Raw genomic sequence first — 13,374 nt, 5'->3', positions numbered from 1 at the left:
TGTTCATGCCAAGGGGCTGGGGACTACCCAGACGGTATATGAGGTGCTGCTCCTCCAACCTGAGTTTGGCCTCATCATGGCAGTAGAGAATATGGACATATTCGAATGGAAACGTGAAGCACAGTTGAAGTGGGTGGCAACCGGGAGATCCTGTTTGTTGTGGCGGACAGGACGGAGGTGCTCGGCGAAGCGGTCCCCCAATCTGTGTCGGGTCTCGCTGATGTAGAGGAGACCGCACCAGGAGTGTTAGATGACTCCAACAGACTCACAAGTGAAGTGTTGCCTCACCTGGAAGGACTGTTTGGGGCCCTGAATGGTGGTAAGAGAGAAGGTGTAGGGACAGGTGTAGCACTTACACTTGCAGGGATAAGTACCAGTTGAGAGGTCACCATACATGGCCTCCTCTACTGCCACGATGAGGCCAAACTCAGGTTGGAGGAGCAACACCGACCGTCTGGGTAGTCTCCAGCCCCTTGGCATGGACATTGAATTCTCCAACTTCTGGTAATTCCTTCCCTCTCCCTTCCCCTATCCCAGTTTCACTCTGCCTCCTCCTCCAGCTGCTTATCACCTCTCTCATGATTCTGCCTTCTTCTACTACACAGTGCTTTCACCTTACATTCCTTCTTCACCTTTCCGGCCTATCCCCTCCCTGCTTCCCCTCCCCCACTCCTTTGATCTTTCCCCTTACTAGTTTTTCACCTGGCACCTACCAGCCTTCTCGTTCCTGCCCTCCCCCCACCTTCCTTATAGGGCCCCTGCCCCCTCCCTCTTCAGTCCTGATGAAGGGTCTCGGCCCGAAACATTGACTGGTCATTTCCACGGATGCTGCCTGACCTGCTGAGTTCCTCCAGCGTGTTGTATGCGTTGATTCTTTGTAAACTGTTATATACCAGCAGCAATAGACCCCAGACTCAGTTTTAATGTTAAACAACTATATTTTCAGTATCTACCCAAAATACAGACAATTAATCAAATTACTCCCCTAAACAAAAATTAACAGTGCTATGCATTTTGTGGCTCACATCCCGTGTGAGGTTTGGGAACAGTTCTTCTCAAATCTTACTCAAACACAGTCCCAGAAATGGCAATTCAGTTGATTCCAAAAATCCACGGAAACAGGTGGGGGAAAGAAACTTGTAAATCCACACTAAGATGACACGAGGCGGTGATCACGGAAAATTCCAGAGAATCCACGCCAGGAAAACAAGATAGCGGTCACAGCAGATTCCAAAATCCACCTAGGGATATTACAAGGTGTCAGTCACAGAATATTCCTTAACACAGGTGCTCGCCACCTAACACACCCAAATCCATGTCTGGGTTAACAAAAAGTGGCCTCCACAGGAATACTTCAGAAGTTCGGATCATGTAAAGTGACAGTCACGTGTCCAGTATGCACTGTGTGCTGCTAATTATCACAATCCTCTGGACATGGAGAAGGATTAGACTCGTCCGCTGCTGTAGCAAACTCTTCAGCTATCTCCACCCAGCTCGCTCTCCTGCTGGTAGCTCGCAGTCCGCTGTTCCTTCTCTGCTGAATGTTCCAGAAACCTGTCCGTATTTTGTTATAATGACATCATTCACCCGCCTCGTCCAGGCGCTTAAAATGACACTCACAATAAAAAAAATGTTGACACATAACAAAGCTCTAGAGAAAATTTAAACTGTGAAAACAGAGACACCACTTTCTCCCTTATTAGGGAGGGAGAGAGCCTGTGGTATGTCCAATGCCGGGTGAAACGCGAAGTCTTTGGGGTAACTGCAAGTCTGTGTCTTTGCTGTTGCTTTGCTCACGCTTGAGTGCTCAGTGGCGGGTGCCAATGCTTTTTTATGCTGGTGGGGGGGAAGGGTGTGTATATTGTATACATTTCTCTGACATTAAATGTGCCTTTGAAACCTTTGAGAATGTTGTGCGTGAAAATCCCAGCAGATCAGCAGTTTCTGAATCAAACCATCTGTCTGGCTCCAGCAATCATTTCACAGTCAATGTCACTTAGATCACATTTCTTCTCCATTCTGATGTTTGGTCTGATCATCAACTGAACCTCTTAACCATGTCTGCATGCTTTTATGCATTGAGTTGAACATAAGAACATAAGAGATAGGAGCAGGAGTAGGCCAATCGGCCCCTCAAGCCTGCTCCGCCATTCAACAAGATCATGGCTGATCCAATCTTAACTCTAGTTTTCACCGAATCCCACAAGGCAACAGTGCCAACCAACAGGGCACCATGCCGCCCATTTTATTTTATTATTCATCCCACCCAAACCCATGTGATCACCCGGGGGAAAAAAAAACGAGTTGCCAATTGAGGAGAAAAAATCTGGAAAATTCCTCTCCGACCCACCCAGGCTATCGAAAACTGGTCCAGGAGATCACATGGCTGATCTAAACCTAGCCTCATGTCCACTTACCTGCTCGCTCACCGTATCCCCTAATGCCATTTTTATCCAGGAAAATGTCTATCTCCGTTTTGAATTTATTGAGTGTAGTAGCTTCCACAGCTCTTTGGGGCAGTAAATTCCACAGCCCCACTACCCTCTGAGTGAAGAAATTTCTCCGCATCTCAGTCCTGGAACGGCATCCCCTTATTTTAAGATTATGCCCCCTAGTCCTAGTTTCACCCATCATTGGGAACATTCTCCCCACATCCACCTGATCAAGCCCCTTCACAATCTTATATGTTTCAATAAGATCGCCTCTCATTCTTCGGAACTCCAATGAGTAGAGTCCCAATCTACTCAACCTCTCATCATACATCAACCCACCCATCCCCGGAATTAACCTAGTGAACCTTCTCTGCACTGCCTCGAGAGCCAGTATGTCCTTTCTTAAATATGGACACCAGAACTGCACGCAGTACTCCTGGTGTGGTCTCACCAATACCCGGTACAACTGCAGTAAGACCTCCCTGTTCTTATACTCCATCCCCCTAGCAATAAAAGCCAGCATTCCATTGGCCTTCTTGACCACCTGCTGCACTTGCATACTAACTTTTTGTGTTTCCTGCACCAGGATCCCCAGATCCCTTTGCACAGAAGCACTTTCCAGTTTCTCTCCATTTAGATAATAACTTGCTCTATTATTTTTCCTGCCAAAGTGCAAGACCTCACACTTGTCAGTATTATATTTCATCTGCCAAATGTCTGCCCAATCACTCAGCCTATCTATGTCCCCCTGCAGGGTTTCAATGTCCTCCGCACTCATTACACTCCCTCCCATCTTTGTGTCATCAGCAAACTTCAATACGTTGCACTTAGTCCCTTTCTCCAAATCATTAATATAGATTGTAAAGAGTTGGGGTCCCAACACCAACCCCTGTGGAACACCACTAGTCACCAACTGCCAGTCTGAGAATAAACCATTTATCCCAACTCTCTGTTTTCTGTTAGAAAGCCAATCCTCCACCCATGCCAGAATATTATCCCCAATCCCATTATTTTTTACTTTAAGTAATAATCTTTGGTGTGGCACCTTGTCAAATGCCTTTTGGAAGTCCAAATACACCACATCCACTGGTTCCCCTTTATCTACCCTATATGTTATGTCCTCAAAGAACTCCAACAAATTTGTCAAACATGACTTCCCTTTTGTAAAGCCATGCTGACTTTGTCCTATTAAGCTATGTTTATCCAAATGCCCTGTTACTGTTTCCTTAATTATCGATTCCAACATTTTGCCAACCACAGATGTTAGGCTAACTGGCCTATAATTCCCAGCCTTCTGTCTATTGCCCTTTTTAAATAAAGGAGTTACATTAGCATTTTTCCAATCTGTCGGGACCATTGCCGAGTCCAGCGAGTTTTGAAAAATTATCACTAATGCATCCACAATCCCGACCGCCACTTCCCTTAAGACCCTAGGATGCAAGCCATCCGGTCCAGGGGATTTATCCACCTTCAGTCCCATTCATTTATCAAGTACCATTTCCTTGGTGATTTGAATCGTAGTTAGCTTCTCTCCCCCTAGAGCCCCCTGTTTATCCAGTGTTGGGATATTTTGAGTGTCCTCTACTGTAAAAACTGATACAAAATATTTGTTCAGCGTTTCCGCCATCTCCATGTCCCCTACCATTAATTTCCGGGTCTCATCTTCTAGGGGACCAACATTTACTTTAGCCACCCTTTTTCTTTTTATGTAACTATAAAAACTCTTACTATCTGCTTTTATGTTTTTCGCCAATTTACTTTCATAATCTATCTTCCCCTTCTTAATCAATCTTTTTGTATTTTGCTGCTGATCTTTAAAAGCTTCTCGATCTTCAATCTTCCCACTAGATTTAGCTACCTTATATAACTTTCTTTTTAGTCATATACTTTGCTTTATTTCTTTACTTAGCCATGGATAACTATTTTTTCTTTTACACCCTTTTTTCTTCAGTGGAATATATTTTTCTTGATAGTTGTAAAATAACTCCTTAAATATACACCACTGATCAAGTACCGATCTACCCTTTAATCTATTTTCCCAATCCATCTTAAGCAATTCCGCTCTCATACCATCATAGTCTCCTTTATTTAAGCTCAGTACGCTTGTTTGAGATCCAACCCTCTCATCCTCTAATTGAATATGGAATTCAATGATGTTATGGTCACTCATTCCAAGGGGATCCTTTACTAGGACATTTTTTATTAGTCCTCTCTCATTACACAGGACCAGATCTAAGACTGCTTGCCCCCTTGTCGGCTCAGTAACGTATTGTTCAAGGAACCCATCCCGAATACATTCAATAAACTCTTCTTCAAGGCTGCTGTGTCCGACTTGATTAGTCCAGTCAATATGAAAGTTAAAATCCCCCATAATTATAGCTGTTCCCTTATTACAAGCCCCAACTATTTCCTGATTTATGCTCCGACCAACTGAGTTACAGCTGTTTGGAGGCCTATAGACTACTCCCACCACTGCTTTTTTCCCTTTACTATTTCTTATTTCTACCCAAATTGTTTCTTTATCCTGATCCTTTGAGCCAATATCATTTCGCTTTATTGCAGTGATTTCTTGCTTTATTAACAGAGCCACCCCACCTCCTTTTCCTTCTTGCCTGTCTCTCCTAATTGTCGAATGCCCTTGTATGTTTAATTCCCAGTCCTGGTCACCCTGCAGCCATGTTTCCGTAATTGCCACAATATCATAACCATACGTAATTATTTGTACCGTCAACTCATCAATTTTATTCTTAATACTACGTGCATTCAAATAAAGGACTTTCAAATATGTTTGACACTTATTTCCTACCTTTTCCTTTTGTACAACTTTACGCTTATCTCCGTACATTCTTTCCCCTCCTGACACACTCTGTCTTTTTATTCCTCCACTTTTACCTACATTCATTACCTTCTCCATTGTCTTTTTAATTATTTGCTCTCTAGAATCCTCCCCCCCACTAGTTAGTTTAAAGACCTCTCTGCAGCCCTAGTTATATGATTCGCCAGGACACTAACCCCAGCCCGGTTCAGGTGAAGCCCGTCCCTCCGGAACAGTTCTCTCCTGTCCCAGTACTGGTGCCAGTGTCCCAAGAAGCAAAACCCACTTCTCCCACACCAGTCTTTGAGCCACGCATTTAACTCCCTAATTTTATTTAACCTAGCCAAATTTGCTCGTGGCTCAGGTAATAATCCAGAGATTATTACCCTTGAGGTTCTGTTTTTTAATTTGACCCCTAGCTGCTCATATTCCTGTAACAGAACCTTCTTCCTTGTCCTATCTATGTCATTAGTACCGACGTGTACTAAGACAACTGGATCCTCCCCCTCCCACTGCAAGTTTCTCTCCAGCCCAGAAGAGATGTCCTTAACCCTGGCACCAGGCAGGCAACATAGCCTTCGGGACTCTCGCTCTCGGTTGCAGAGAACCCTATCTATCCCCCTGACGATACTGTCCCCTATTACTACAACATTTCTATTGACTCTCCCCTCTGGAATGGCCCCCTACTCCACGGTGCTATGGGCAGGTTGCTCATCCTCCCCACAGTCCCCGCTCCTGCCCTCACAGGGAGTTAAAGCCTCGAATCTGTTGGACAAGAGCAAGGCCTGCATCTCCTCCAGCCCTACCTCCTGGATTCCCCTACTTGCCTCACTCATAGCCACACCACCCTGTACTTGACTGCAATCTACATTAGTTAATCTATTAGGTGTGGCTATCTCCTGGTACACAGAGTCCAGGTAACTCTCCCCCTCCCTGATGTGTCGCAGTGTCTGAAGCTCGGACTGCAGCTCATCAATATGAAGCTGGAGTTCCTCGAGCAACAAACACTTGCTGCAAATGTAGTCGCGCCTCAATGGGGTCTACTGGTTCCCACATCTCGCAGCAGTAACACATCACCTGCTCCATGCTATATAGTTAATATAATGTACTAGTATTAGTTATGCAAGAACCCTTTGCCCCAATACAGCTGACTATCACACTATTTAACAATACTTTTAAAGTTATAAGTGTAAAAGGAAGCAGGACTACTTACCAAGCAACTAGCTGTGAGAGCTCTGCAGCTCCGGTCTTCCTCGCCTCGCCCGGTTCCGCCGAAGCCCGTTGAGCCAAAGCCCTTAGGCCTCCACTCTACTCCCGGCTCACTCCACTCATGCTGCCACATGATTGTCTGATTACGTATTTGCATTAACAAGCAGCTGTACAGGTGTGCCTAATAAAGTAGCCACTGGGTGTATATTCAAGAGCCTTAAACCTTTCTATGTACAAAACTGCAAACTGTTTGCAGAAGCAGTATTAGAACTGAAACATTACAGCTGTTTGTGAAAATTAAGTAGTTTGGCACTTTTATCTGTATGAGTACGGAAACTTAAAGATGACCTTTAAAATTATGTGTGGGTTGCATTGGGTACCTGTGCGGAAATTTTTGAGAAATGGATTGCCTTAGAGCACAAAGACAAAACATATGAAATAAAGTAAAATCATTAAATAATCCTAAAGTAACAAAGGAATTTAAAAAGCCTGACACAGTACATGAGAATCTGTTTCCCCAGTTTAGATGCTGAAGTTCAGCAAGATTAAGCTATACTGCTTGATTTCATGGGGAGCCCAGTGGTGCAGTAGACTATAGATAGGGCACTGACTTTGGAGAGTAAGGTTCAAGCTTCTATGTTTGGCTCTGTATGCATGGAATCCTGAATTTGCTGACAGTTAACAGGTAAATGCCAGCAGTTCTGAATTGCCTCTTGCAGGTTTCTCCTAATATCAGCAAAACCCGCACCAGCATCCTTATTTTATTCTCTTAAAATTTGTTTTCTTTTCAGCAGAAACCTCATGACAAATATAACATGAACTCCAGAAGCAAACCAGCCCATTGTGTGCATTGTAAGTATGAATAGATCCATCAAAGCTGTGAAATTAAATCTGTCTATCAGCTGGCCATCATATTGCCTGACATTTTTCTTGGCTATTTTCTTGTGCTAATCAGCTAGAATGGAACGAGAATGTAATAGCAAATTACAGCGCTCAATCTTCATCGATGCCACCATGGTCCAGCTTCTCATCTTGTTTTCCAGCAACTGAGGTTTCATATTTTTAACAATATGCGTGATTTATTTGTGATCAATCATCGCTAGAGACCATTGCTGGTTGAAAAGATCTGGAACCATAATATAACATTAATGGTGTAGTAATTGGGTTGCATGGATTTTTTTCCCCCTGAGAACAGAGGTTTTGACAAAAGAGCTGCAATCCATTAGGAATGCAGGATTGGAGACCTGCAGTGCTGGGTTCTTGTGCTGTATTTTTTTTACACATCTATACTGCTATGAGTTATCCTTCAAAATGTTGTGGTCCAGATGAGGATAGTAATGCAGAGAGACTTGTAAATCTGGAATCCACATCCTGTGCAGTGTGTTCCAGATTCCAGTCATTGCCTGGGTGAAATAGCTTTGCCATATCCCTTCTAAACCTTGTATCCCATAATATAAATGAATGCTCTCTGGTTTTGAACACCTCTGCAGTGAGGTAACATTTCCTACTCTCTAACTTATTTAAATCCCTCATAACTGTGTCCACCTCAATCAGGTTCCATCTTGGCCTCTGCTACTCCAAGGGGGGGAAAAAGACCTATCTCGTATCTCCTCATAAACAAATTACTCCATCTCATCTGCACCCTCCACATGTAATCATGCTTTTCTTTGGCCATATTTCAGCTATGCACTGGTCGCTTCTTGATAAAGTTGTACCATAAATTTCCTGCTCTTGTATTCTACTCACTAGCCAGTAGGTACAAGTATCTCTTGTGTCTCTCTCAACACTTTACCCGCTTGTACAGTCACATTCAGGATCCTTGGACTTGTATGTCAAGGCTCCTTCTGTTCTTTAATGGTCCCTTTTAAATTGTTTGAGCTGCCAAGAGGTGAAAGATGGGGTACCTTTTACATATGTGAGATTGGGGTGCTCTGGAAACATTACCACAAGTATAAATGTTTAGGTGTCACAGAGCAGGTCACTGTCTTGGAGGAGTGAATATAAGATCTTCAGGCCATTACCATTTTAATGAATTAGATCTGAACACTGTTTCATATAGACAGTAATAAGAATGCTCTTTTGATCAGCTGTGCCATTCAAGATTACATTAGTATGCAGCTTTTATTTCTTTGGAGATTTTCAGTCTGCTACCAATATTACTTGTATTAGACTGTCCCAGATTCAAAGATATTTGCTTTGGCCACCAGCTTTGTTAACAGTCTGACTTGGTTAGTATTAAACTATTAAAACTATTTTTTTGTTGTTTCAATAGCCAATTCACTGAAGGATCCTCCATCACAATCACTGAATACCACGTCTTGTTCTTTACCTGTTGGAATATCTACTTTCAAACGAGATTCTTCACTACAGCATCAGCCACTGTCAAAAAGTGCTTCTAGTATCAGTATAGACAGGTAAACAAAACTATGCTCTTGAAAGCATAAGTTCTAGTTTCCGAGATGCTTTACTTACCTGGAACAAATGTCTTTTTTTCTGTCAGGAGAATTGGTGAGTCATTGGAGTTAGAAGTGGATGGATATATTTCCAGGAACAGATCACAGTCTGAAGAATTAATTCAAACAATGGGTTCATCTCCATCAACAGAATCACTTACGTTAGATGGTGAGCATCTGTGAAAGGTTTTGCATTACGAGGATAGTAACCAGCTGCCTACCTAACACAACTTATATTTCACAGGGCAGTGGCAAACGTATTTCAGAAGCAGCTAAAGGCAGTATGTCATGCTTTTACAACAGCTGAAAGTGTAATTTATAGATGAATAATTTTCTTGCATAAAATTCTTTGCCTGGATTCCATTTTACATTTTTTTTGGATTGTACTAATAATATAGGCTACGTTGCTTTTTTTTCAGGGACAAGTCTGTTGAACAATCCATATCTGAGCCTCGGCCGAAGCAGCATGATTTGATTTATGGATGTTCTGTTTTTCATCAGTCTTGATGTCATTGTGGAATGTAGAAGGTTATTTACAGTGTATAATGCTACCATTTTCACTTCTACAACCTTCTATGTTACATCTTTGAAAGTGATCATTCCACCTGTGTACATCTCGCATTTATGTGTTGTGTTTTTGTTTAGTTTGTATTCACTGTTGAAGTTGTTCAACTTTGCTGGAGCTGCTGTGATGAGCTGACTCACTGACCTTTCTGTATGGACCTGCAGTTAGGTACTCAAGCACAGAGGAGCAGGCTGAAATCTGATGCAACTGCTGCCAAAGGCCAGTCTGAACCCTCATGCTAATGCACAGCAAGGGACTGAGAGATGTCTAAAACCCCTCATGCTTTTTGCTTCAGAAATAAATATAAAGAAAACGATGCCATGCTGACCTAATATAAATAAAATGTCATACCTTGGACTGCTTATAGTAACAGAGGAATATTCTGTATTATATACATTTGGCAAATATTATGAATATAGTAATAGATTTAAAATAAAGCAAATCCCCTATGAACCAGTCAGGGGATAAATATTGGGAGATGACTGAGAATAATCAGAGCTTTCAAGAAGGGAAAACAATCATCTTGTGGATCCTCACATCCCAGACGGTGACCTCGGAGAAATCCCGGCAACAGTTGGCAGTGGGTGCAATGAAGGGACATGTCAGAGGCAAAGATTGCTGTTAACAACATTCTTCTGTGCTAAGGCAACTTCATCATCATCATCATCATTATGTTCCTTGCTGTATTACATGTTCTTTGACCACGATTGTTCTTGGAAAATCTTTCTACAGGTGGGTTATCATTGCCTTCTTATGGGCAGTGTCTTTACGTGATGGATAACCCCAGCCATTATCAATACCTGTCAGAGATTGTCTGCCCTATGTCAGTGGCCCCATAAACAGGACTTATGATGTGCACCAGCTGCTCATACAACCATCCACCACCTGCTCCTATAGAAATAGGAGCAGGAGTAGGCCATCTGGTTCATTGAGACTGCTCCGCCATTTAATAAGATCATGGCTGATCTGTCCATGGACTCATTTCCACCTACCTGCCTTTTCCACATGGCCCTTAATTCTTACAACTATGCAAAAATCTATCCAACCTTGTCTTAAATGTATTTACTGAGGCAGTCTCCACTGCTTCATTGGGCAGAGAATTCCACAGATTCACCACTCTCTGGGAACATCAGTTCCTCTTCATCTGTGTCCTAAATGTACTTCCCCAAATCTTCATGTGACCCTGATCGGGGGGGGGGGGGGGGTCTAAGCAGATGGTACAGCTTGCCCAAGGTAACCTGCAGGCTAGCGGAAGGAAGGAGCACCTTACACCTCCTTTGGGGGAGACATATCTCCACCTCACCATTTTGATTTCATCAGTGAACTCAAAGAGATGGTGGGTATTTATCTGAGGATAAATGTAATGTCCAAAACATTTCATTCCAGCTCTGAAGAATGAATAGCTGGCTACTGTCCAGAAGAGAAATCAACAAACCGGTTAACCCCATGTCAATACTCTTAACTGAAACAATAAAAGCTGCAATATATTCAGTTACCTGGAGATGGAGCACTTCAGTAATACACCCGGTTGAAACCAGATAGCTCTGTCTGGTTAGAGATTTGTTTGTGTTCCTGTGGTGAACTACATATGCCTGTCTGGACTGCTCCTGTGGCTCTTCCCACAGACCCCTGCTGACTGCTCCTGTGGCTCCTCCCACAGACCCCTGTATAAAGGGGATTGAGGCCTGAGCCCGGCCTCATTCTCCAGGATGTAGTGTTGTTCAATCTTCCAGTCAATAAAAGCCGATACCTCGTTTCTTACGTCTCAGAGTGAGTTATTGATGGTGCATCAGTCCCAAATGTCTGCATCTGATGTCATTCTGGTTGTCACTGCCAACTACCTCATGTTGGCTGACTATCATCTATAGGAAGAGCAGAAGGCTGACCTTAAAACCAATGACTCCAAGGTTAAGGGAAGAAAAGGATTATGGAGGAAGAAGAACCATGAAATCAGTATTCACTTCACTTGATGCACTGGCGGAAGCAAACTAGATGAACATTATGAAATTTTTTATCCACAAAGTTGATCAGATTCAGAACAAAATGTGCCAACTTCAAGAAAAGATCTGATGCCTCGGTGGTCTATGAATTTAATATTGAGGAGGAATTCCCAAGATCTAAAGAGCCAGTAAGCCTCACTCCTTTTTTGGTTCCTACATCATCTTCTGATTAGAGTCTGACGGAACTGGAAGAGGTGTACTTGTATGTTAGGCTCACCCAGAAAATTAAGAAACAATGAATCCGCTGTGACTTGGTGGACTGGATTCAGAATTACCTTGTTCACAGAACACAGAGGGTAATGGTGGAAGAGTGTTATTCTGTGAAGGTCCTCAACTGATTGTGTTCCACAGGGATTGTGTACTGGGACCTTGGGTGTTTGTAATAAAGTGGATTCCAGTTAATTGGGAAACATTGAGACCAGTGCATTTTGGTACAATTAAGTGTCTGGCCCTATTAGACTAAGTTTCTTGGGATGGTTAAAAAGGTATTAAAAAAAAGTCAAACTACCATTTAATTGAGTAACACATAATGTATTTAAATTATATACAGAATAAATTAGAACACTACCAATACTACTACAGTACTATAAAACAGTGTATTAGTTCCTAAGAGTTATCAATAGAAGAATTAATCCAGTGTACACTACTGTGTTCTTTTGATTGACTGTAAATAAATAAAATCAGCATAGATAATGGGCTGCCTTTATACAATACGTAACAGATTACATCTTGCAAATCTTCATTTTCATTGTAACATTCAAGATGGTTGTCAATACCTTCAAATTCTTTGTAGTGTCCAACTTGCTTGAAGTAGTGAAATTATTTTATTTTGAGTCCTAGCATCTCCTAGCTTGAATACTTAAAACTGCAGGGAACAAAACAGCTATGAATTGTCTTAATGCTTATTTCTTGCCAACTATCAGTGACAAAAATCTGTTTTTCTAACATAAGGACATGCAATTGATGCTATTTAAAATCTGTTCATTATAAGAACAGTGCAGTGTTTAACAGCCACACACTAGTTAGAAGCTGTTCAGCAAGTCTCATGCGCTATTTATGCAGCATAGTGGCCCAAATAAACAAAGGGAATCATGGCTATTTTCTTTCTTTCTTTCTTTTTAAATCTTGTTATTAATTTTAAGAAAAACATAAGTGAAATATGAATACAAAACGTTTGAGAGTACATAATTAATAGTTTAAATAGACAATCAGATATGTAATAATCAATATATAAGGCCTCCCAAACTCATAGTATTAATGTAAAAGAATCAAAAAAGAGAGGAAAAAAAACCCCCAAAAAAGCTAAAAGAAAACTTTAAAAAAAACTAACCAACATGGGCAATTGCATAATGTTAAATACATACAGTAGTGCCGATAACTCCGAACCTCCATCCAAATAATTAAGGATAATAACAGTAAGGTTTAGGATCAGACCCTTTAATTCATATGAAAATGTTGAATAAATGGTCTCCAAGTTTCCTCAAATTTAATTGAAGAATCAAAAACCACGCTTCTAATTTTTTCTAAACTCAAACAAGAAATAGTTTGAGAAAACCACTGAAATACAGTTGGAGGGTTAATTTCTTTCCAATTCAGTAAAATAGACCTTCTAGCCATTAATGTAACAAATGCAATCATTTGTTGAGATGAAGCGGATAGACGATTATTATCTGTCATTGGTAAACCAAAAATTGCAGTAAAAGGATGCGGTTGGAAATTGATATTTAAAACTCTTGAAATAATATTAAAAATATCTTTCCAATAATTTTGTAAACAAGGACAAGACCAAAACATATGAGTCAATGAAGCAACATCAGAATGACATCTGTCACAGGTTGAATTAACATAAGAATAAAATCGAGCAAGTTTATCTTTAGACACGTGAGCTCTATGTACAACC

At 41.6% G+C, this 13,374-nt stretch overlaps 1 protein-coding gene across 4 annotated transcripts in view; it reads left to right on the top strand.

The window, feature by feature from the left end:
- The window catches only part of arhgef28a (Rho guanine nucleotide exchange factor (GEF) 28a), a 385,900-nt gene that overhangs the window by 253,422 nt on the left and 119,104 nt on the right, over positions 1 to 13,374 (top strand). For 3 of the 4 annotated variants that reach the window (XM_073048304.1, XM_073048302.1, XM_073048305.1), the window contains 3 exons: positions 7,248 to 7,308; positions 8,729 to 8,870; positions 8,957 to 9,078. In XM_073048304.1, coding sequence (XP_072904405.1) covers positions 7,248 to 7,308; positions 8,729 to 8,870; positions 8,957 to 9,078 — 325 coding nt within the window. The remainder of the gene's footprint in view (positions 1 to 7,247; positions 7,309 to 8,728; positions 8,871 to 8,956; positions 9,079 to 13,374) is intronic. The other variant, XM_073048303.1, reaches the window with a different exon arrangement.

This window comes from Hemitrygon akajei, chromosome 6, assembly GCF_048418815.1.
Source record: "Hemitrygon akajei chromosome 6, sHemAka1.3, whole genome shotgun sequence".
NCBI classification, from domain to species: Eukaryota; Metazoa; Chordata; class Chondrichthyes; order Myliobatiformes; family Dasyatidae; genus Hemitrygon; species Hemitrygon akajei.
This window is presented reverse-complemented; position numbering and strand designations above follow the sequence as displayed.